This window comes from Lithobates pipiens, unplaced genomic scaffold (genome assembly GCF_037356315.1).
Source record: "Lithobates pipiens isolate NorthernLeopardFrog02 unplaced genomic scaffold, aLitPip1_a1.2 Scaffold_19, whole genome shotgun sequence".
In the NCBI taxonomy this organism is placed as follows: Eukaryota; Metazoa; Chordata; class Amphibia; order Anura; family Ranidae; genus Lithobates; species Lithobates pipiens.
Window position 1 is genome coordinate 54,708,518 of NW_027507764.1, and position 25,783 is coordinate 54,734,300.

General features: G+C 42.2%; 1 protein-coding gene across 1 annotated transcript in view; it reads left to right on the top strand.

Moving 5' to 3' along the window:
• Positions 1-25,783, top strand: part of SLC25A13 (solute carrier family 25 member 13) — a gene marked incomplete in the record, with an annotated part of 301,958 nt that overhangs the window by 176,311 nt on the left and 99,864 nt on the right. The window contains 1 exon segment of the mRNA XM_077490751.1: positions 163-243. Within this exon segment, the coding sequence (XP_077346877.1) occupies positions 163-243 (81 nt within the window).

Genomic DNA, 25,783 nt, shown 5'->3' on the forward strand with positions numbered 1-25,783 from the left:
TTTGCAAGTCGCCGCTGAAGTCGTGTGCAGGTCGCGTCTGTGAGTCGCGCTGCAAGTCGTGCCGCCCCTGTGTGAACCGAGCCTAAAGGAGAGGGGAAAAAAAATTCTTGTGTGGAACCTTTTTCCTCTTGCAGATGTAATGTTGTCTTGTATTTGTTTCAGATGAATGATTTTGTACGAGATAAATTTACGATTAAGGACGGTTCTATTCCTCTTGCAGCTGAGATTCTTGCGGGTGGATGTGTAAGTTTTTAAGCTGTTTTACAAAATGTTTTATTTATTTTAATTAGCCTGTACCTATCTACTGTCTCTGTAACGAGAACGGATTTTAGAGTATGCGGGAAGACTATCTGCTTTTGTAGTGTGTGTGTGTGTGTGTGTGTGTGTGTGTGTGTGTGTGTGTGTGTGTGTGTGTGTGTGTATATATCCTGCATCTACAGCATTAAGACGGAAAAAAAAAGACTTTAACGGCTTAAGCCCCGGACCATTTGGCTGGCCAAAGACCAGACCACTTTCTGCGATATGGCACTGCGTCGCTTTAACTGACAGTTGCGTGGTCGTGCGACGTGGCTCCCCACAAATAGAGCTTTCTTTTGGTGGTATTTGATCACCCTGCGGTTTTTAAACATAGAAAAAAAAAATTGGGCTATGGACTTTTTAGGCACAGTACAACTATTTGGTTAAAAATATACATTTTTATTTACCAAAAAATTCTAAAACACAATAATTTTTTGCGCTATAAACAAAAAAGCGACAATTTTTTTTCTATAATAAATACCCCCAAAAAAATATATAAAAAAAAAATGAATATCCAATTAAAAAAAAAAAAAAAAAAAGTTTTCCTCAGTTTAGGCCGATACGTATTTTTCTACATATTTTTGGTAAAAAAAAAATCGCAATAAGCGTATATTGATTGGTTTGCGCAAAAGTTATAGTGTCTACAAAATAAGGGATAGTTTTATGGCATTTTTATAAAAAAATTTTTACTAGTAATTGCGGCGATCAGCGATTTTTTTTATTTATTTTTTTTTTTTACTGCGACAGTATGGTGGACACGTCAGACAATTTTGACATGTTTTTGGGACCATTGGCATTAATACAGTGTTCAGTGCGATTAAAATTGCATTGATTACTATAAAAATGTCGCTGGCAATGAAGGGGTTAATATGTATCCTAGGGAGTGTTCTAACTGAAGGGAGAAGGGGACTGTGCAGGGAAACTAACAGATCGCTGTTCATACTCTGTATGAACAGACGATATGTCAGTTCACTGCTCAGAGAACTGGAAACTGTGTGTGTTTATACACACAGCTTCCGGTTCTCCGTGTGCCCCGAGCGATCGCGGGAGCCCGGCGGTGATCGAGATCACCGGGCACTCGCATCGGCTCGAGTGAGTGGGGGATGCACGCGCGCACCTCTGGCGGCAGCAAGCGCTGTTTATGCTACTGATGTAGCATAATGGCGATTCGCGCAGTCGAGCCATGCTGCGGCGCCTGGTCGGCTAGTGGTTAATATGTCATCATTCCAAGCACATATCCAAATTGATCTTTTGACCTATTCCTGACTTACCTGTTGAAATTTGCTCAGTCGGTTGACCTTGCACTTTGAAAAAGTCGACTAGGCCTGCAACTAACGATTATTTTCATAATCAATTAGTTGGCCGACTATTATTTCAATTAACCACTTAAGCCCCGGACCAATTTGCAGCCAAAGGACCAGGCCCCTTTTTGCGATTCGGCAATGCGTCACTTTAACTGACAATTGCGCGGTCATTTGGCGTGGCTCCCAAACAAAATTGGCGTCCTTTTTTTCCCACAAATAGAGCTTTTTTGGTGGTATTTTATCACCTCTGCGGTTTTTATTTTTTGCCCTATAAACAAAAATAGAGCGACAATTTTGAAAAAAATGCAATATTTTTTACTTTTTGCTATAATAAATATCCCCCAAAAATATATAAAAAAATTTTTTCCCTCAGTTTATTGATTGGTTTGCGCAAAAGTTATAGCGTTTACAAAATAGGGGATAGTTTTATAGCTTTTTTTACTAATTTTTTTTTTTTTTTACTAGTAATGGCGGCGATCAGCGCTTTTTGTGACTGCGACATTATGGCGGACACATCGGCCATTTTTGACACATTTTTGGGACCATTGTCATTTATACAGCAGTTAGTGCTATTTAAAGAGGAAGTAAACCCTGATGGGTTTACTTCCTCTTTTTTTCCCTGCAAAGGTAAAGCATAATGGACTACTATGCATCGCATAGTAGCTCATTATGTGTCACTTACCTGACACAGGAGCCAGCGAAGTCGCCGCTGATCCCTGTAGTCCGCCGCGTCCATCTTGCTGGTGGCGTCTCGCAGCTCCGACCAATGACAGCGGCGCAACCGCGATGACGTCACTCCCGCGCATGCGCACGGGAGTCGCGCCTCGCAGCTCCGTTGCTGTCATACGGCGAAGCCGCGATGACGTCACTCCCGCGCATGCGCACGGGAGTCGACAAATTTGGCAAATCCATTCTTGGATTTGCCGCATTTAGTGCGCCTGCGCGCCGCTGTCTACGGCGCATGCGCCGTAGACAGCGGTGCCCATTTTCGGGCAAATATCTCCTAAACCATATAGGTTTAGGAGATATTGCTTGGACCTACAGGTAAGCCTTAATCTAGGCTTACCTATAGGTCCAAGTTGTTTGGAAGGGTTTACTTCCTCTTTAAATGCACTGATTCCTGTGTAAATGACACTGGCAGTGAAGGAGTTAACCACTAGGGGGCAGTTTAGGGGTTGTGTGTGACGTTATGTTTTTTTTTATTGTAGGGGGGCGTTGGCTGGCATGTGGCATCACTGATCGTCCTTCCCTATAACAGGGAACAGACGATTGGTGACAGCCACAGTAGGAAGCACGGGGAGAGGTTTGTTTACACAGACCTCTCCTCGTTATTCAGCTCTGTGACCCGATCGCGGGACACCAGCGGCGATCGGGTCTGCTGGTCCCACGGCCACGGAGCTCAGGACCGGCTGGCGGCACGCTCCCGACCCACGGCTGGGCACTTAAAGAGCAATGTGCAGGTACGTGATTGTGCCCAGCCGTGCCATTCTGCCAACGTATATGTGCAGGAGGCGGTCCTTAAGCAGTTAATCGGTTAATAAAAGTGTGGTGTATAATTTAGTTAATATGTAAAGTTTAAAAAAAAAGGCAATTTATTCTTAAATATCTCTCTATACAGTGGTAAATATAAATAACCAACTATATGGTTAGGGAGTAAAATCTTTAGTCCACTCAGAATAACAGACAGAAGAGATATACTGTATATACTATTAGAGGTTGAATCTAGTAAATATCATCGGACTCGGAGATCAAATTTTTTTTTATTGAGAAGAAAAAGAAGTTAGACTGTTTTGCAGATTTTCAAACACAACTGTAATATATTATATGCTGGCCATACAAAAACAATGTCTTCCTTCAAAAGAAAATTTAATTTTAAGAACGTTCGTTTGATTTTCTAATAGTCAGTGGGGTCAAATCGACGTTTGTTTTCAACCACAGTGACGGTAAAATTTAGAAATAGAAAACTTCTTGGTGAAAGGAATTTTCAGACAGTGGTTTCGTTCAGAAATTACATTCCTTTTAAAACAGAATGTTAAAAGCAAGTGAAAATTTCAAGCAGCATTCTTTCATTCAGCGAATGTACAAAGATTTTTCCTATGAATATTCTCATCTGAAAATTGATCGGTGTGGCCAGCATAAGGCTCAGTACACGCCTATGCAGTTTGCTTTTGATCTGTTTCTGCAGTGCTTTTTCCTGTGCGTTTAGATTTTTTGCGCAAGTGATTTTGCTGCGATTTGCCTTTTTTGCTTTTTTCTTATGCCTTTTTTTTGGCCTATGTGGTGTTGGGCAGAGGGACAGTTCCATCATGTAGTTGGTACGGTTGCTCCTCCTGAACTCTTCAACTTTTTTTTGTTCAAGATGAACAAAAAACCTGCTAGTGTGTGTGGGGCTTTAGTTCAGCTTCAATTTGTTCGTGCATCTTAACCACTACAATACAGGGCACTTTCGCCCCCTTCCTTCCCAGCCCAATTTTCAGCTTTCAGCGCTCTAGCGCTTTCAGTGACAATTGCGCAGTCATGCTACACTGTACCCAAATGAAATTTTTAAAATTTTGTTCGCACAAATAGAGCTTTATTTTGGTGGTATTTATTCACGACTCCGTTTTTTTTTAATTTTTGCGATCTAAGCGCAAAAAAAGCGGAAATTTTGAAAAAAAACAATATTTTCTTTTTTCTATTTTAAAAGAAATCCAATAAAATCGAATTTTGTCATAAATTTAAGCCAAAATGTATTCTGCTACATGTTTTTGGTAAAAAAAATTCCGTTAAGTGTATAATAATTGGTTTGTGTGATCACGGACATATGTACGCAAATGATCATGTACATATGTGTGCAGGTGATCACGTATATACGTGTGCAGATGATCATTGGGACATGTGATTTTAGTGGGAGATATGTGGGGGACATGTTTTTATTATTAGGGACATGTGTTTTTATTATTTGGGAACATATGTGGGGACTGTGTTTGTACTGTGTGGTGTGTTGTATATTACACTAGACTGGTGATCAGTGAGTAAAAAGCTGTAAAAAACAGCTCATACTCACTGATCACCAGCCGGCTGCAGCGATCTGCTCTCCTCTCCTCAGCGATGACTTCTGTGTGAGGAGAGGAGGAGCCGATTGAATAGCAACCGGCTGTTTGTTTACATCACATGACGGCCGTGATTGGATACGGCCGTCATGTGATCAGGAGGGCCAATCACAGAGCCCTCCTGCCGATCTGAGATGTGCCGTGTCCGGGTGACACGAGCACATCGGGATCGCGCCGCTGCGCGGGCACGCGCGATCCCGCTCCTTCTGAAGGACGTTCTGAAGGACGTTCCTGAACGTCCTATCAGAAGTAGACGGCTCCCACTCGGCCGTATATGTGCATTGGCCGGGTAGGAAGTGGTTAATCTGCTAGTCAGTCTAACAACCCCCTCCTCCGAGACTTACAATGCTGCTGTCCAAGGTTGCCACTGTGCTCCTTAATCCAGAGTGGTGGCACTCTATTAAAAGGAGGTGTGTTACTGGTCAGATCACCAGGAGAAAATGGGCGGAGGGGACCTAAATAAAGAAATCAAATGCAGCCACTACCTCTGATTGATAAGCTGCAATATGTTCATTTTTGTGTTTAATTGTTAATTTAATGGAACCCGATTGCTACAGAGGTCCAAATTCTGTTCCCACGCTATCAAAATTGGGTTAAAAAAAAAAAGCATTGGCTGGACATGCACTAATAGAAAAAAGGTGGTCACACTTGTTAGTCTTATTGGATGACTGCCTCTGGATCTGCCACCTATGTGGTACAAAGGGCCTGATTGGTTTTAAAATGAATGATTTAGATGGGGCCCCCCCACATTGCATAGCTTTTGTTAACATTGAGATGTATGGCCAACTTCCATTTGTGTCAAAGTGGCTGTAAACCCTTACATATAGCCAGTGAATTGACACACAGATGAAACGCATCCTTGTGCATAAGTTGTACCTGTTTATCTGCAGTATTCCCTTCTCTACATCTGTTCAAACTCCTGCATTTATAAATCTTGTCTGAGCTGTCAGAAAAAGGAGCTTAAAGTGGTTGTGAAGTCAGATTTTTTTTATCTTAATGCATTTTATGCATTACGATAAAAGACCTGTGTGCAGCAGGCCTCCTCAGCCCCTCTAATACTTACCCGAGCCCTTCTCGATCCAGCAATGTTGCAGCAGTGTCTCAGCTGCCTGGGACTCTCCCTCCTCATTGGCTGAGATGACAGCGCAGCTTTTTTGGCTCCTGCTGCTGTCAAAGTCAGTGAGCCAATGAGAAGAGAGAGGGGGTGGGGTCGAACCCTGGCTCCTTGTCTGAATGAATCTAAACGTAATATTTCCCTTGCATGCGTTCCTGAAAATGGCTGTAGTAATGCTGGGTACTGTAATGACCATTGAATGAAAACCGTAGGCAATCCAAAGGATAGAAATGTCATCGGCACACCAAGGATTCCTCAGAAGGATCCAAAGCTTTAGTTACATGGTCACATGGTACACATGCGACAATGTACCGGAGCCACACAGGGACCCATTGTCACCTGCCTGACAAAGGGGCCCTGCATGGCTCGGAAACGTTGCCCATGTGTACCATGTGACCATTTAAATAAAGCTTAGGATCCTTCATCCTAGGTGTGCTGATGACATTTCTACCCTTCCGTGTCTGAATGGACACAGCAGAGGCTGGGATCAGGTGCCCCCCATAGAAAGCTGTTTGCTGTGGGGCCACTTGGGGGGGGGCTGCTCTGTGCAAAACCACTACACAGAGCAGGTAAGTATAACATGTTTGTTATTTTTAAAGAATTAAAACTGTGACTTTGGTATCGCTTTAAATTAAACTCTGCAGGGCTTAGTAAGGAGAGCTCTGGGAGCTGATTGGAGGGAAGGGACAACACTCCCCAACACACAGGAATAGTGCTGAGGCTGTCAATCATAGGCTGTGTGCTGAAGCTCTCTCCCCGTCACCTTTTTTTTTCCTCTTTGCGTTGGGAAAACTTGTCAAAAGTGACTCCTGCTGATGGCAGAGGAATGAGGCACAGACAGAAATGACACTTAGGCTCCATGCACACTGAAGCTGATAAACTGCAGTTTATTGGCGTTTGGGCGTTTTTTGTAAAAGCCCATAAACTCCACTCTATGTTAGCCTATGTGTCCATGCACACATGGACGTTTTTCAGCTTTAATGAGCAGTGGAGTTTATGGGCTTTTTTCTGAACGCCAGAAATTCGCGTTCAAAGTGCCGTTTTTCAGCGGCAAAAAACGACAAACGCTCATTAACGCTCATTAACGCTCGTTCATTAGTGTTCGGCATTCTATTTTTCAATGCATTGTGGGATTTTTGGAGTGTCCTCTGTGTATTTTTATAAAAAACGCCCATTAACGCTAACGCTGTAAAACGCTCATTAACGCTAGTATAAAACGCTGTTAAAAGCAGGTTTTTCAACCAGCGTTTTCTGCCAGCAATCTGGCGTCCAGAAATAGCTTTTTTGAGCTTCAGTGTGCATGGAGCCTTAGTGCACTGGATTGAGACAAGTACACACTATAAAGGGGATATGCTTTGTTCATGTTTAATGTCTGAGATTACAACCACTTTAAGGCACAGATAACATGGCCTTTGATGCTCCAATTGTAGTAGGATTTTTACAAGATTCTTATGGCGAAGCATTTTTGGAAAATGTCGATAAGAGGATAGGGTTAAGTTTATTTTTTTTTCTCCTTCCAAGTGTTTTCTAGTAAATGTCTGTTGGATAGAGTAGAGAAGCTGGAAGTGCAGAACTCAGACAATTTGTGCTCACAGAGGTCACATGACCTCCTGTTGAAAGATCAATGCTCTTCATTCTTTGAGCGAGAATCCAATAATCTGCTGGTCTCTGATCTCTCATGTCTGACCACAGACAGCTGACTTCCTGCCTTCCACTTTCCCCCGATAGTTCCCAGTTTCAGCCACTAGAGGCAGACTGCCCCTCCAATGCTGGTGAGCCGCTGGCTGCGGGGACATCCTGCCCATCTACTTTTCTCACAAGATGTCATGTGCAGGTAGACTTTGCTGTCTGGGCGTTGTGTTTGATCATTGACCTGTCCCCAGATTCCAGGTAGTGTCCCTTGTTCTTGTAACCCTCCGAGAGTTCCTGGAAACACAAGGAGAAAAGCTGCCCTTTGATTACTCTGCCTTTTTATTTGTAACTTTAAAGCAAAAATGCAATAAAGCGCTACAGAGTTCACACAAATAGCATTGTATCGCTTTATCTGATCTGCTACAACGCACAAAGAGGTAGTGGGCATCTTTCGGAGTAGAATCGGTTAATATTGGACTTCTTTTTTTTTTTTTTTAAGCTGATTTGGTTACAATCAACAATAACTTCTTTTTAAAGGAAATTAACTACAAACCTGTTTTATATCAATGATGGAAAAATGTAAATGTGTTTGTTTGTTTTTTTTTTTTTTTTTTTTTTAAATCTTGTGTTCTTTCATCCTCCGCTCATGACCAGGCCATTTTTTAGCGATATGGCACTGATTACTTTAACTGACATTTGTGCAGTCAGCCAAAAATATTTCTCCTTTTATTTGTGTGAAAAAAAAAAACACATTCTTTCAGTTTTTATTTTGTGCGCTATGAACAAAAAAAGAACGACAATTTTAAGGAAAAAAATATATATATTTTTTACTTTCTGCTATAAAACACATCCAATAAAAAAGTAAAAAAAAGGTCTTCATCAATTTAGGCCAATATGTCTTCTGCTACATATTTTTTGCAAAAAAAAAAAATCCCAATAAGCGTATATTGATTGGTTTGCACGGAAGTTATAGTGTCTACAAACTATGGGATCGATTTTATGCATTTTTGATATTTGTTTTCTTACTAGTAAAGGCAGCAATCAGTGACTTATAGTGGAGCTGCGATATTGCAGCAGACAAATCGGACACGGACACCTTTGACACTTTTTTTTGTGAAACAGTGACACAAATAGTCATCAGTCCTAAAGAATATGCACTGTCACTGTATTAATGACACTGGCTGGGAAGGGGTTACTATCAGGGGGGCGAGCAAATGGTTAACTCTGTGCCTAGACAGTGTTTTTGTACAGTGTGGGAGGTGCTTTTACTAGGGGAAGACGTGGATCTGTGTTTACATAGGCAGTCTGCCGTTCTGCCTCTGTACTGAATGAACAGCGGGAGCGAGCCTCTGGGGGGCGTGCATTCACACCCACTACCCGGAAGTGCCTGTGCCCAGCGACCGCCCTGTAGAAGTGTATCTGCTATAGGGCGGTGGGCAAAGGGTTAAATGTCTCCATGTTTCATTAATTTAGAAATGCAGCAAAGTACAGAACAATAACTTGATATGACAGATATCCAATGTGCTCCAAAGGCTGGTCATACATGGATTTATATTCGGCCAGTTCAGCATGGATCGGTTGAATTTCAATCCATGTGTGGCCACTGTGGTTGAACAGAAGTTGATATACCAATTGACTTCTGTTCAACCGCCTTACTGGAAAATTTCCATTCGATCAGCACTAAAGGCTATAGACTGCAGCGCAGATCAGTTGATTCTTATGGCAGGAGGCCTCCCTGCCATCGGAATACAGAGGCACAGCGGAGAGGATTAACTCATCCACATCGAATATGTGGATCGTGGAATCCAGTCTGTTTTTTTTTCTTTTATTTGAACCTGCTGGTTGAATGAAAATGCTGATCTCATGTATGGCCAGCTCAGCTTCCTGTTTGAGCTGATAAAACGCCCCGCCTAGTTCTCCATTCTGGACTGCAGCATTCCTATTATTATCTTACATGATTTATATCGCACCAACAGGTTTGCGCAGAGCTTTACAACATGCGGGCAAACAGTACAGCTAAAATAAAATTCAATGCAGGAGGAATCAGAGGGCCCTGCTCATTAGAGCTTACAATCAGGGAAGGTCTAGGGATACAAAAGTTAATAACTGTGGGGGATGAGCTGACGGAGAAAATAAAAGCACAGTTGTTAAGTGGAGGCAGGGTAGGATTCTCCGAAGAGAAGGGTTTTCAGGTATCACATAAAAGTGGACAGAGTAGGAGATTGGGGTAGGGAGTTCCAGAGGATGGGAGAGGCTGGGGAAAAGTCCTGGAGGAGTGCATGGGGGGAGAAGTGACGAGGAAGCTAGAGAGCAGGAGGTCTTGGGAGAAATGTTGAATGATTAGGTTGGTATTTTGAATTTAATTTGTAGGGTGAGCGGAACCCAGTGAAGGGATTGGCAGAGAGGGGTAGCAGACACTGAACGGTTGGTGAGGTGGATAAGTCTGGCAGTAGCACTCATGATTCATTATCCCCACTCATTAATTTTTTTTCTTTACCTACATGCATACATTGATTTCTTTTCCAGGCTGCTAGTTTAGACCCTACTCACACACTGCGTGTGGGGAAAAGGCTCTTGGGAGATGTAGTTCTGGGAGTGTGCCTACATCAATAGGAGTTGATATCTCAGTAGCTGCCCCTGCTAGAATTTTATCAGGCTAGTAATGATGTCACAGGAAGTAATCAAAGTGGTTTCTTGCAACAGGAATAAGTTGAAAGAATACAAATGCTGTGGAAGAGGGGCGAAAGGTTTGGGGGGGGGGGGGTTGAGTAATGTCTGGGTGTATGTTTAACCACTACAGATCCGCGCTATTGCCAAATGACGGCATTAGCGCGGACCTACATTTCCGGGACTACGTCTATTGACGTGGTCCCGGTTACGAGCGGCCTGCGTGCCCCCTGAGGGGCGCGCGCGGCGCGCTCTGTGATCGGCGAGTCCGTGAGACTCGCCTGATCACCGATCCGTGTAAGGGGTCGATCCCGACCCCTTATCACGTGATCAGCTGTCAGCCAATGACAGCTGATCATGTGATAGAACGGAGCCGGTAAAAAAAAGCCGATCGCCGGCGGCCGTGATCGGGACATCAGTCCCGATCACGGCCATCAATACAAGGGACCACCTGCCACCTGCCACCTGCCTGTGCCCACCTGCCTCCCGCAGTGCCATCCTGAAATAAAATAAAAGCAAAAGTAAGTGCCCCCCGTCAGTGCCCATAGTGCCCACAGTGCCACCCCACAGTGCCACCCACAGTGCCACCCAATCTGCCTCAAAGGTGCTGCACCCCAGTGCCGCCCATCAGTGCCCAGCAGTGCCGCCCATCTGTGCCCAGCTGTGCCGCCCATCTGTGCCCAGCAGTGCCGCCCATCAGTGCCCAGCAGTGCCGCCCATCAGTGCCCAGCAGTGCCACCTATCAGAGCCACCTATCAGTGCCACCTATCAGTGCCCATCAGTCCCATCTATCTGTGGTACCTATCAGTGCCCATCCGTGCCACCCATCCGTGCCACTTATCCGTGCCACCCATCCGTGCCATCTTATCTGTGCCCATCTTTGCCCATCAGTGCCGCCTTATCTGTGCCCATCGGTGCCGCCTTATCTGTGCCTATTAGTGCCGCCTTAACTATGCCTATCAGTGCCCACCGGTGCAGCCTATCAGTGCCCACCAATGCAGCCCATCAGTGCCCACCAATGCAGCCCATCAGTGCCCACCAATGCAGCCCATCAGTGCCGCCTAATCAGCGCACTTCAATGAAGGAGAAAAATGACCCGTTTGCAAAATTTTATAACAAACTATTAAAACATGATTTTTTTTTTTTTTTTGCATCTTTTTTTGTTTAGCAAAAAATAAAACTCCGAGCTGTAACTAAATACCACCAAAAGAAAGCTCTATTTGTGGGAAAAAAATGATAAAAATTTCATTTGGGTACAGTGTTGTATGACCACGTAATTGTCACTCAAAGTGCATCAGCGCTGAAAGCTGAAAATTGGTCTGGGACTGAGGGGGGTTTAAGTGCCCAGTAAGCAAGTGGTTAAGTCAATCATTTTAAGACCAGTGTTCAGACTTCAAAGTGTTTTAAAAACGACACGTCTTTGGTATCAGCATAACAGCCAGGCAGCTAGCATTTTCAGTAGATCCTCAATGGCAGCTCCTGTAATTCTCTCCAGACAGGTTTACTCTACAGCATTAACAGCGCTAATATTAAAATGAATAAGTGCGATAATAATCATGACGTTGGAGATGTGAACCATCTCCATTGAGAATAATAGATTTTTTCCCCTCTAGCGTTTTGTAGCTTCAGGCGTCAAGCTACAAAACGCTCAGGTGTGAATGGGGTCTAAAGGGGATGTTCAGAGTTGAGGAAAAGATGCCAATTGACCTGCCCTGTCTATACATCAGTCTCTCTAATGCCTTCAGCACTAATCATGTGAACAGTTCTCCATCTGTTTGGTCATCTAACAACCATTTCAGGGCAACTAATGCAGAGATTCCTCAGGAATTTAAGGTTTGGCAGTATGTTGACATGCAGATGTAAATGGAACCTTTGGGAAATGTCAGTCCAGAGACCACATTCTAATCACTGATTATGGAGTGAGTGGATAGGTGTCAGTTTCAGGAAGTCACTGGTCTCGGGTGAATTTGATAGGCTGCACTTTCTGGGTTGTCATTGGTCTCCGGTGAATGGATAGGCTGCAGTTCTCAGTGATGTCGCAGGTCTTGAGTTGATGGATAGGCTGCCTTCTAAGGGATTCCATTCATTGCTAGATAATCAATAGGAGGCTTCTGATCTGGCTCACTTGTATGTAATGAACAGATGCACCTAAATAAGGGCTGTGCTTCAACTAATGCATGTAGATACAAATATATGCAACAAAAAAAGCAATCTAGTGTGTGAAAAGTTCACCAAATGAGTTATGTAAACAGTCTCAACACTGTATCTCTCTAACAAAGTGCCTAATGCAAAGATGCAAATATTAGTGTCCTGTTTTCACCACTGTGTACCTCCACCACACTTGCCAGAAAGATTTGACCCTCTTAAAAAAAAAAAGAGCAGTTTAAATTACCCTGCAACTAGCCAGACTCCTGTCACGCATCACTGATTGTGGTGGTTCCTGGAGATGGGAGGGACTACAAGCAAACTCTCTGCCTTGCGCGTTTTGTCATAAATGACCTCTTCCAGGGAATGGTGGAACAGAATACTAATGAAGATTTGCACCTTGACATTGGAGCGATAGTGTTGAGATTGTTTACATCGCTCATTTGGTGGACTTTTTACACACTGGATTGTTTTTGTTGCACATATTTATATTTGTATGTAGCACAGCACTTATTTATGTGGATTATGTGGTCAATTTGTATCTGTTGACGTGCTTGCAGCTATAATTTATTTGCACTTTCAGCGCAATCACGTTTTAATATTTTTTTTGTTGCAAAGGGATGTTCTGCGTTTTCATTGACTTCGATGGTCTCTCTCTAGTGAATAGATAGGTTGTGTTCAGTGATGTCATTGGTTTGTAGCAGTGGTCTCCAAACTGCGGCCCGGGGGGTGGGGGGGCCAAATGTGGCCCTTTCCTTATATTTATCCAGCCCTTGTGGCACTATTTCATCCATTGATACAGTTCCCTCCCGGTGACACCACCGCTGGGACGCAGTTCCCTCCCGGTGACACCACCGCTGGGACGCAGTTCCCTCCCGGTGACACCACCGCTGGGACGCAGTTCCCTCCCGGTGACACCACCGCTGGGACGCAGTTCCCTCCCGGTGACACCACCGCTGGGACGCAGTTCCCTCCCGGTGACACCACCGCTGGGGCATTGTTTTTTTGTTTTTTACCAGTGACGTCTAGACCTTTTCTTCTCCCAGTTACCACAGTCCAGTCCGCCTACAGTAAACTGGCCCTTTATTAAGAATGTTGGAGACCCCCAAGCTATAGTAAGAGGATAGGCTACACTTTCAGTGAAGTCACCAGTGTTTAGTCAAAAATGTGTCTGCATTCTCAGTAAAATTACCAGTAGTTGAATAATTGGTCCCATATAAATGGATTGGCTGTTTTACACATTGTTAATCTCTGCTGAGTTCATTGACATAAAGCAAAACTGATAAATAACTTCTTACCTTTTAGGATTACTTAATTGAAAAGCTTATGTGAATATTTGTCATTGATATATATGAAGTGCTATATGATTGTTTTTTAAGGAGAGCAAAAACAGTTGCTGCTGCAGGTAAGGGTTTTCTTAATAAACACCACACTAGTGTCATTTGTTAATCATTTAGTTGCCATGCACCCTTTTCCTATAATTGGTATGATCCATGCCAACCTCCTGATCCATGCCACTTTCGCAAAACCTTTGTGTCTATCCCTGTGCTTCTAAAGCTTTCATAGGATCTGTGTCACATAAGCCCGCTCCACTTTGCTTTCCAGTCAAGCGTCACCAGGCGATGACTCTCAAGACCCCAGGGAGTTCACCTTGCTTCGTAATTACTGGGAATTAGCACGCATGGATAATTTTGTCCACTTCTCTATTGTGCGATTTTTCTGTTTGTAAATCTGATTCCTCTTTTTTAAAACCTGAACCTCTGTGCTCTGTGACCCCCGCTTCAGCTAACAGCTTTTTAGCTGCTTTTATTGCATTAAGTCATCGCGGCGATTGTGTCTGGTCTTTGTAGAACATACAAAACAACACTTTAACATTGGAAGGTCAGTGCCGAGGAGGGAGACCAGAGGTTTGTGGCGAGACTGAGAAAGATATCATCATTAGTCTTTAAATTATATTTCATTTTGTAAAAACGTAACTTAGAGGGCCAGGAAAGTTGGCTTTACTCCTTGTTGTCTTGACCCATTGAATGAAGTGTTATTTTGAACCATGCTAAGCTTGCCTTCAAGAGGTCCTAAGCTTGAACATACAAGCAAAATATCAAGGTCATAAGGAGGTTTCCATGTATGCAATGTCTGGTTTAATTAAAGACCAAAAAGTTGGTTTATAATGAGTAGCTGTGAAAATATTAGCACTCCTGCATTTGTCAGATAATGCACCAGAAAATTGTTGCAATTACAAATGTTTAGGCATTCTCATATTCATTTTGTTTGAATTGGTGTATCATAAGAAAGTGAGGAAACAAAAAGCCATATCTGATACATCCCACGCAAAACTCACAAAATGGACAAAACTATTGGCACCTTCTCAAAGTTGTAAGAAATGATTGCGTTCCAAGTTTGTGATGCTCCTGTAATTTGTAATTAAACTCACCTGTAACAATTAACAGGTGCTAGCAATATAGAAATCACACCGGCAACTGGTTAAAATGGTGGAAAATGTACTCAAACTTTCTGTTGTGTGCCACACGGAACATGGAGAAGAGAAACGGCAGCAAAGAATTGTCTGAGGATTTGAGAACAAAAGTTGTGGAAAAGCATAGACAATCTCAAAGTTACAAGTCCATCTCCACAGATCTCAATGTTACTGTGTCCACTGTGCGCACCATTGTCAAGATGTTCACAGCCCATGGAGCTGTAACTAATCTCCCTGGACGTGGACGAAAGAGAAAAATTGATCGAACAGTTTTAAAAAAAACTTACCTGAGGACACCAAAATCCTTTTGGGAGAATGTGCTGTGGACAGAGGAAACAAAATGATAGCTTTTAGATAAAGCTGATCATTCTAGTGTTATCAGGAAAAAGAAATGAGACCTTTAATGAAAAGAATACAGTCCCTAAAGTCAAACATGGTGGAGGTTCACTGATGTTTTGGGTGTTGCTTTGCTGCTTAAAGCACTGGATGTCTTGACCGTGTGCATGGCATTATGAAATCTAGAGACTGCCAAAGAATTCTGGGGTAAAACGCAAGGCCCAGTGTGAGAAAGTTGGGTATCCAGCAGAGGTTATGGATCTTACAGCAGGACATTGACCCAAAACGCATCAAAAAGCACACAGAAATGCTTTAAGACTAAGCGCTGGAGAGTACTGAACTGGCTAGCAATGAATCCAAATCTAAATCCCATAGAGCATCTGTGGAAAGATCTCAAAACAGCAGTTTAGAACCCTTCCAATGTGAGAGACCTGGAGCAGTTGGCAAAAGAAGAGTGGTCCAAAATTCCATTAGAGAGGTGTAAGACTTTCATTGATGGTTACAGGAACTGATTTCAGTTATTTTTTTTTCCTCAAGGGGGGTGCTTCCAAATATTAAATTGAGGGTGCCAATAATTTTGTCCCGTCCATTGTTTGGAGTTTTGCGTGGAATGTGTCAGATTTGGCTTTTTGTTTCTCCACTTTTTTGTGCCATACCAATACAAACAACAGTAATACATATGAGAATGCCTAAACATTTGTAATTGCAACAATTTTCTGGGCGAAGTGTTGCATTATCAGGGGTGCCAATATTTTTGGCCATGACTGTAATTTGCATGGTCCACTTTCATTGCCAAATTAGCAGCTTTCCACTATTGGCCACTTCCACTGGCTGCTGATTTACTCTCCATTTCTCACACAGAAAAAAAAAATTTGAAGTTCTCTCTTCAAGATGCGGGTAGGTCATGTGTCGAGAATGAGAAATTCTCAGGGCCTAAGATTAGGACTTCCAGGTACCCCGCAATGGGGATACCTCAGGTCCTTACTGGAGCCAACACCTTGGTAAACAATCTGGAGACTGTGGACAGGACAAATGAAACGCCACATATCTTCCACTATATATTGCAGAAACTGTTGATGAGGCTACATTGTTTGTAGCTTCCTGTCTGGCTTACCTGTCATATTCAGCCTTCCAAAGCTGGGCAGATTGAAAAAGTGATTGTGTGTAAATTCTTCATATTACCACTTTGATACGTTAGGCATTCTCTATGTGATAAATGACAGTGGGCATGTTTAGTAATATCCCAACTGTAAACATAAGGGGTTCCTAGATTGACAAAATAAATTGATGTGGTCTTTTGCACTATGGCAACGCCCCGATGAAAAACCCCAAGTCTTGGCTCCAAAAGCTGTGTTTCCCATATGAATTTCATGGCTTTATTTTAAATCCTGACCATAGTGTACCTGTAATATGTGGCCTTTTTAAAGAATGAAAGGTGCTTGGAGGTTTTGTTCAGATTAGACAGATCCATTCTTCTGCATGTGTGCAAAATGAACTGGTTCTTCTGTGCTGGGTATTGTGGAAAGCACTCTGTAGGAGAACGGTGGCATGGCCTGTAATTATCAGGCACGCTTTTTTTCCCTTTCGAAAGTATTTCTGCTGCAACCAATGAATCCCCCTGCCCCCACTCCCCCCCCCCCCCCCCCCAAGTTCCATTGCTTTTGTAATGGCTTTCCAAATGCACAGCTACAGTATCCTGCAATGTACCTGCTCTGCAGCACACCACAAAACACTTGGTGTGCTACATTACAGAAAAGTGTCATCCATTTTCACAGGCCTTTGAAAGGTGCATTGGCAGCCAGTTCTAAATAAGTATTCAAACCGAAAAAATTGCCAGTCCTTCGATGTGGTGACTGCATTCTTTTTCAATTTTTCAGGCTTTTTTTCACCCCACCTATTGTTTCAGTAACACATTTCTTGTCCTGGGGTGATGGCACTCAATCACCCAGCTATGTCAGGACAGTATAAATAGGACAGGACTGCAAAAAAAAACCCTCCCTCCTCCTCTTCTTGCTTTTCTTCTCTTTCTCCTCTTTCTCTTTTCCTCCCTTCTCCTCTTTCTCCTCTTTCTGCTCTTTCTGCTCCTCCTCCTCCTCCTCCTCTTTCTCCTCCTCCTCTCTTTCACCTCTTTCTCCTCCTCCTCCCTTTCACCTCTTTCTCCTCCTCTCTTTCACCTCTTTCTCCTCCTCTCTTTCACCTCTTTCTCCTCCTCTCTTTCACCTCTTTCTCCTCCTCCTCTCTTTCTCCTCCTCTTTCACCTCTTTCTCCTCCTCCTCTCTTTCTCCTCCTCTTTCACCTCTTTCTCCTCCTCTCTCCTCCTCCTCTCTTTCTCCTCCTTCTCCTCCTCCTCTCTTCTCCTCCTCCTCTCCTTCTCCTTCTTCCTCCTCTTCCTCCTCCTCCTCCCTTTCTCCTCTTCCTCCTCCTCCTCCTCCTCCTCCTCCTTTCTCCTCCTCCTCCTTTCTCCTCCTCCTCCTTTCTCCTCCTCCTCCTTTCTCTCTCTCTCTCTCTCTCTCCTCCTTCTCCTTCTCCTCCTCCTCCTCCTCCTCCTCCTCCCTTTCTTCTCCTCCTCCTCCCCCCTCCTCCTTTCCCCTTCCAGGAAGTTATCAGTTGACCACATCGCTCTCGCAAGATTAACTGGAATTGTTTTTCAGGAATTATTTTGCAGTGAATTGTCTGAAGGGAAACAATATTTTGTTAAAGGATATGTAAACCATCAGCTTGTAAAACAATGCGTTCAGTTTAACCACTTGCAGACTGGAAGATTTTCCCCCTTAATGACCAGGCCATTTTTTGCGATACGGCACTGCCTCACTTTAACTGAAAACTAACTGCACGGTCGTGCAATTTGTACTTAAACAGGTCAATTTTGTTTGGGTACAGCATCACATGACCGCACAATTGTCAGTTAAAGTGACGCAGTGCCGTATCGCAAAAGATGCTTTGGTCATTGAGCAGCCAAATCTTCTGGGGCTGAAGTGGTTAACAAAGACGTTTTTTTTTTTTTTTTTTTTAACACTGTACAAACGCATGAATGCCCCCTTAACACTCTGGAGTCCGTTTACAACACATCTACATGACTTTCACCCAATATTCACCCACATCTTCTAAATGGGCTCAGCTGGAAATATGCATGAATGGTATGAAAACATTTATAGACTCTTTGGTGTTTTCTTAGCTACCATTTGCTGTTTAAATGCCATGTATAGTGTTTGGAGACAAGTCAGGATTCTGCGAAAAAATTTCCCTCCTGATTTAACAGCAGCCAAACTAGCTGTACACAACAAACGCAGTTACCTAGAGGGGAAAAGGAATAGCTTGACAGGTCCTCCACTTAATTGCTTTTGTTCTGTCAGTCAAGTGGGGTGTTCCTGGCGTTTGGCTGAACTTCTAGCACTGCTGCCACACACGAAAAGATGAAACGATACTTTTTATTTTTTTGAACATGGCAATGCTGGTCAAAACTTGTGAAGTTTTCCAGCTAATCTTGTTGGTAAGAGTTGAAACGTCTCTTATACAAAATTCTTCTCCACCCTTCAGTCGCGCTTCATCATACTTTTCAACACCTTTTTTTTTTTTTTTTTCTTTTTTTTTTTTTAACCCCAGTCCTAACAAAGGACAACAAGGGAACTTTGTTTTGATTTATTTTTGTATGCATGTTGAGGGTGATTGGTTATACAGCGCACAATGGGTCACATAACCTAATTCACTAGTCGGCTTATTTTAAATAATGAATATCAATGATCCATGTTTAACCACTTCAGCCCCCGGAAGGTTTACCCCCCTTTATGACCTGGCCATTTTTTGCAATATGGCACTGCGTTACTTTAACTGACAATTGCGTGGCTGTGCAATGCTGTGCCCAAATAAAATAAAATAGAGCTTTCTTTTGGTGGTATTTGATCACCTCCGCCGTTTTTATTTTTTGCACTATAAACAAAAAAACTATTTTGAAAAAAAAAGAAGCTATTTTTTTTACTTTCTGCTATAAAACATACCCGATAAATGTAAAAAATCGTATTTATGCATTTATTTAGGCCAATATGTATTCTGCCACATGTTTTTGTTAAAAAAAAAAATAAAAATAATAAATAAAATCCCTATAAGCGTATATTGATTGGTTTGAGCAAAAGTTATAGCGCCTACAAACTATGGAATATATTTATGGATTTTTACATATTTTTTTATTTTTTTTTACTAGTAATGTCACGGATCTCCAAAAAGTGTCAGGTGACGATTTTTCTGCATTAGTGGCAGCAGTGGCTTATGGGGTACTGGTCACAGCACTGGAAGGAGCCTGGTGGAACGTGCAGTAAGGGAGCATGGATGTATTTACATTCTAATCCTTTACCCCTACCCAGCCCACTTCAAAGGATTGATTTTATTTTTTATTTTTTCTGGAGTTTGGCTGCTAGCATTCGGATATAGATAGGAAGGTACAGTATATATTGTAAAATAAAGTTTAAAAACATTCTTCACTTGCTTCCTGGCCTAGGCCAAAATAATCGGGCAGAGGGGCTTCCTCAGTTAACCACGTGCACTTGCCTACAAGCCCGTGCTAAGGGCAGATAGATTCCAAGAAGTAAATGCTCCATGAATCATCTGCCCTTACTCAAGATGGCCGTAACTAGACCTGCTAAAGGATTGTTGTGTTTTCTGTTCTGTTTTTCAAATTGATTTCCCAATAGAATAAAGCATTGGAAAATAATTACCGTAAATAGCATTTTCAGTTTAGTTTCACTTAAAAAAAAAAAAAAATTTCCCCCTCATTAAAAGAAAACACAATTTCTGCTGGGAACTTACCCATGATGCATTTTGAAATTTTTAATGTCCACACAGTTTATTTAATTTAGTTTTGCGTTTTTCGAAATTCTGTAGATTCTGTCAAACTTTTGATGTATGCAAGATGACTTACTGCAGCATGTATGGAAATGCAAATGTGTAGGTGTAAGTAAGTCCACATTTCTTTTTATTTCAAGCTAAACTGCAGCACGTAGATGTGAACCAGCCAAACAGGGCAGAATGGGATTTCTACTTTATATGCTTTTTCATACTTAATCAAAATGGACAAATAGGCCCTGGGAAGTGGGGATGTAGAGGTGAAAATACACATGATATGCAGTCTATCGCTCAACACAGCAGTTTATATTTCTTCTTGATCCTGCCACTATATTATTCTTCTGCTCTGGGCACAGGGTAGTCTTAGATGGACATGTAGGTTTGAATGGACTTGAAGGCCCGGTTCACACTGGTATGAAATAGAAGTCGGATGACTTCCGCTCTGACTTTGCCCTATGACTTCATGTCCAACGTCCATGCGACCGCCCCATCATGCCCCAGGGCGGTAACATCACAAGGAGGGGCGTCTCCAGGTGATGTCACCTGATGGCCACTCCCCATTGCTTTATACTTGATGGCACATGCCGGAGCTAGCGTTGGGATAAGAACTGGAGGAAGAACCGTCAGAGGTTCCCCCATCAACATGGGGACAAGGTGCTTTGTGGTGAGTGGTACAGAGGCTCCCCTGCCCCAAAGCACCCCCCCCCCCCATATTGAGGGCATGTGGCCTGGTATGGTCCCGGAGCCCCCCCTTTCTTGACCTGCTGGGCTGCGTCTGGTATGGATTTCGGGGGGGGGCAGCATACGCTGTTTTTTGTTTGTTTTGTTTTTTAAATTGGATTGAGGTTCCCCTGAAGGTCCATACCAGACCCAAAGGCCTGGTATGGAATTTGGGGGTGGGGGGGGGTCGTAATTTTTTTTTTCTCTTTTTTTAAGATCCTCAGACCATAAGTCGCATGCCAAAGTCGGATCCGTTAGGATGATCCGACTAATATGACTTCAGTGATATTGAATGGGCTGAAGTCGGACCAAAGAAGTGCAAAACCTTTTTCAAAGTCGCACCGACTATTGTCGGACTAGTTAAGACGGCTTTCATAGAGAACCATTGAGTTGTGCACGTCATGTGACATGTGCCTCCAAAGTAGTTATTGCCTACTTTGTATCCTTCGTATACTTGCCAGGCACTCGTGTTGAATCTATTTATTTTTTATATACTACATTAAAAAATGCTTAATTTTTCTCTGTTGCCATTAGGAATTTTAATTAGAAGAATAGAAAAGGTCAGATTTTGCTAAATAGATATAAAAGAATAGTGGTGCGCTGTACATAGAGCATAAAGTGCTAAACGTCCTAGTGAAATAAAATTGATATACAAAGCAGGTGCTGGCAATTGCCAGGCTAAGGCGTGTGTGGGGGAAAAAGGCCAAAATCCCAAGCGTGGGCTGGTAATATATAAAATTGGACAAATAGTGAAATCAAATAAATATATAAAACAGGTGCTGGCAGTTTCCGAACTTAGGTGCGTAGAAAGAAGTGCATATAACTCAGGTGTAGACTGATGGTAAACTAATAGCAAATGTTAGATCATACATATAAATTAAAGCAATTTTATGGACACTCGGATATATGCTTTTGTATGGCCTTATTAACCTTTTAATTTATATGTATGATTTAACATTTGCCATTATCATCTTAATTCAGTTTACTATCAATCTACACCTTTACATTGTTGAGTTACATTGCACTTCTTTCTACGCTCCTACGTTTGGAAACTGCCAGCACCTGTTTTATATATTTATTTGATTGCACTATTTGTCCAATTTTTTATATTACCTGCCCACATTTGGGATTTTGGCCTTTTTTTCCCCCACACGCCTTAGCCTGGCAATTGCCAGCACCTGCTTTGTATATCAATTTTATTTCACTAGGATGTTTAGCACTTTATCCTTTATGTACATTGCACCACTATTCTTTTATCTCTTTCTTTTGGGTTCAGACATTTCCCTCCGTGTGTGCAGCAGTTCGTGTTCTATAACCATTTGAGCTGGCGCAAGAATACCCCTTTTTATTTTTCAGATTTTGTTAAATGTTCATTTTTTTTTATTTTATTTTTTTTATTATTAAAAGTGAATTTATATCCCAATGTTTTGATTGGTGTAAGAGGATTGGAGCCCCTGTCAGATTTTTATTGCAGTCTGAGGTTCACCCCTCACTATTTGTCCTGATGACTATTATAACCAAGAAAAAAGAAATCCAAAATGTTGTTGTCACCAGAACAAGAGGTAAAGGGGCAAATCTTCTAATGGGTAAATTTTTTTCGAGTGAGGTTTGTATAGGAGGGAACTCCCTTTGCCGTGTAGGGATTTCCTTGCTTCCTGTACATAGGAGGCAGAAAAAATCTCCATAGACAGGAAAATAAAAAAACTCTCAGGTTTTATTCTGTCTGCTCTAGCCAAATAAAAAAAAAATAAAAAAGGTAGTTTTGGCTTTACATACTTAACCTTACTTTAAAAAAAAGCAAATCTTGGCAAATTGATGTGAACATGGATTAAAAAATCATTTCATTGAGAGATGCATGTCCAAGAAGCCAGTAGATCAACTTGCTAGCGATGCTAAAATGTATTTGGTATAGAAAGATTCAGTCAGCTCTCACTCTATAGCCCAATGGTATATCTGCCTTCTGAATGTAGCGTTCACCCTGCTGAATAATTACAATAAAGTAGAATTCTAGCCGAATACCAACTAGTCTTAAAAATGTCTCGGCCTCCCTTCTGCTAGAGGCTGCTTTAACCATGTGATCAGCCTGTGTCCAATCACAGCCGGTCACATGCAAGTGCCGGTTATTGTCTCATCGCTTCACACTGACAGTGTGTGTGGCTAGGAGAGCCAATCAGTGGCATCTCCTGCAGGGGACAACAAGACATGTAATCAGGGCACTGATCATCAGTGCCCTGATTACACGAAAGCACCACCGATGCCAGCAATCGGTGCCCATTAGTGATGCCAGTCAGTGCTGGCTATCAGTGCTACCCATCACTGCCCATAAGTGTGGCATATTAGTGCCTCCTCATCAGTGGCCACCAGTGCAGCCTCATCAACGCACATCAGTGAAGGAGAAAAATTACTTAATAAAAATTTACGGACAAATTTTTTTTCAATTTACATTTCACGCAAAAAAAAGTCCTGCAAGCAACATCTTTGGGGCGTTGGAGAAGCGATGTATACACCTCTCCTCCACCGCCCCTGCCCATCTAAATGAATGGGCGCCACTTTAAAAGCAGCGCAAAGCGGGCACTTTTAACCCCTTCTAGTTAAAAAGCAGCACCAAAGCTTTACCGCTAACGTCCGCACCGTCCCAGTGTGAAGGAGGTCTATATGTTACCTGAGCAGTGTATCTGTATAGAGCCCATTCACATCTGAGAGTTTTCATCTCATAAAACGCTCATCTCAAAAGTTCTAAAATGCCCAACAAGCAAAATCCCATTCATTTAGTTGGCCCCTGTTCACATTTGAGCGTTCTGTCGCCTCAAAAACGCCTCAAAAAAAGTACATGAGATTCTTTTTAGGCAGGTTACAGACATTTTTATGCTCTTTACATTTTTGACCTGTGCAAAGTCATGGAAAAGTCGTGCCACTTTCCACCTGAAAACGATGCGCTCAGGTGCAAATGCAGCCTTAGTACAAGGATCTCCAAAACTACAGTCCTCCCAGCTGTTGCGGAACTACAAATCCCATGAGGCATTGTAAAACTCTGACATTCACAGACGTGACTAGGCATGATGGGAATTGTAGTTCCTGAACAACTGGAGGGCCATAGTTTGCAGACCCCTGGTTAGTACAATAATCTGAACCAAAATAAAAACCAATAGTTGTGCTTTCATACAGCTTCATGCTGTACCCTTCCCTGCCAACACAGCACTATATTGATGAGTGGCCCCAGGCACTGGAGCCATTCTTAAGCCTAGTACTCAGGGGCCGAATGTCGGGCGACATCGACTGGTTTAGTAGAAACCAGCCGACATTCAGCCCATGTGTAAGGCAGCCAGTCGGACAGAAGCCAGCCGGAGCGCTGACCAGAGTTTTGGAGCAGGAGCAACGTCCCCCCTGTAAGAACACAACAGCTCAGCGGAGGAGAATTCTGTACTAACATTGGATTGTTAAAACGGCTGCTTTGATCTGAGCTTCCATTTTTTTTCTTTCAACACCAATGGGTTGAATAAAAAAAAACTACTACTATATAACTGGGCATTTTAGTCCCTGTTCACACTGGAGCATTTTTGCATGCATTTCCCGAAGGAGAGCAAAGCTTAGAATGAAGAATCCTATTATTTTCAATGGGCCGTTCACTCCTGTGTCGCACAAATTTCCAAAAAGTACATGAACTTTGGAACAGAATTGTGCATTTTGGCACCATAGACTTAAATGGGAGCATCTAAAAGGACATGTTTACACATGTTTTTTAAGCGCTCACAATTACGTGTTTTCTTGGCCAAAAAGACTTGATTTTGCTCCTGTATTAAAGTCACATCAAAAATGCACCTGCAGGCATAGAAAAAAAAAATCCCTCTAAATTGCCTGTCTACTCTCAGGCATGGGAGCTAAGATAAAGTAGAGTGCCCTGTCGGCAGAAGAGTGTACAGTGGAAGTTTTTATTTTTTTTTTTATTTTTTTTTTATTTTTTTCACTGCGGAGGTAAACCTTAAAGTACAACTAAAAGCAAAACTTTTATTTTGGTTTTGGATAGTGTGGACTGTTTTTATTGCCATCTGTGACCCCTGTTAGAGAGATTCATGCTTTCTTTTTGTCCTATTTTTTTATTCTATTTTGTCCTAGTAAAAAAAAAAACTATTTTGGGTTGTCCCAGGAAAAGTATTAGAGAGGCTATCTTCCAATGGAGACACTAGTTCTAGTGATTTGGAGGTCCCCAAGGAATTCCCTCTCACTTCTTGTTCTGCCTATGGGACAGGAAGTGAAGGGAAATCTCCCCAACTGAAAGGGATTATAACCTTTCCTTAATCTAACCAAAATGTAGAAGAAAAAAAGTTTTGCCTATAGTTCAACTTTAAAGATTGCTCCAACCTCACAGAAAAATTTCCATTGTGCATTTTATTTATTAATCCAATCCATGAATAAAACTGTATGTGACTAAAGAAAAACTTAAACGGCTCATTATTTAACCACTTCAGCCCCGGACCATTTTGCTGGCCAAAGACCAGACCACTTTTTGCAATTCGGCACTAACTGACAATTGCGCGGTCATGCAACGTGGCTCCCAAACAAAATTGACGTCCTTTTTTTTTTTTTTCCACAAATGGAGCTTTCTTTTGGTGGTATTTGATCAGCCCTGCGGTTTTTATTTTTTGCGCTGTAAACAAAAATAGAGCGACAATTTAAAAAAAAACGCATTTTTTACTTTTTGTTATAATATCCTGCAAAAATATATAAAAAAAAATGTTTTTCCCTCAGTTTAGGCCCATACATATTATTCTACATATTTTTGGTAAAAAAATTGCAATAAGCCATTATTGATTGGTTTGCGCAAAAGTTATAGCGTTTACAAAATAGGGGATAGTTTTATGGCATTTTTATTTTAAATTTATTTTTTTTTTTTTTTTTTTTTTACTAGTAGTGGCGATGATCAGAGATTTTTTTTGTGACTGCGACATTATGGCAGACACATCGGACATTTTTGACACATTTTTGGGACCATTGTCAGTTATACAGCAATCAGTGCTATACAAATGCAATGATTCCTGTGTAAATGACACTGGCAGTGAAGGGGTTAACCAGTGGGTGGCAGTGTAAGGGTTACGTGTTCCTAGGGGTGTGTTACTAACTGTTGGGGGCTGGGCTTTCATTTAGTGAACACTGATCTCTGCTCCAATCA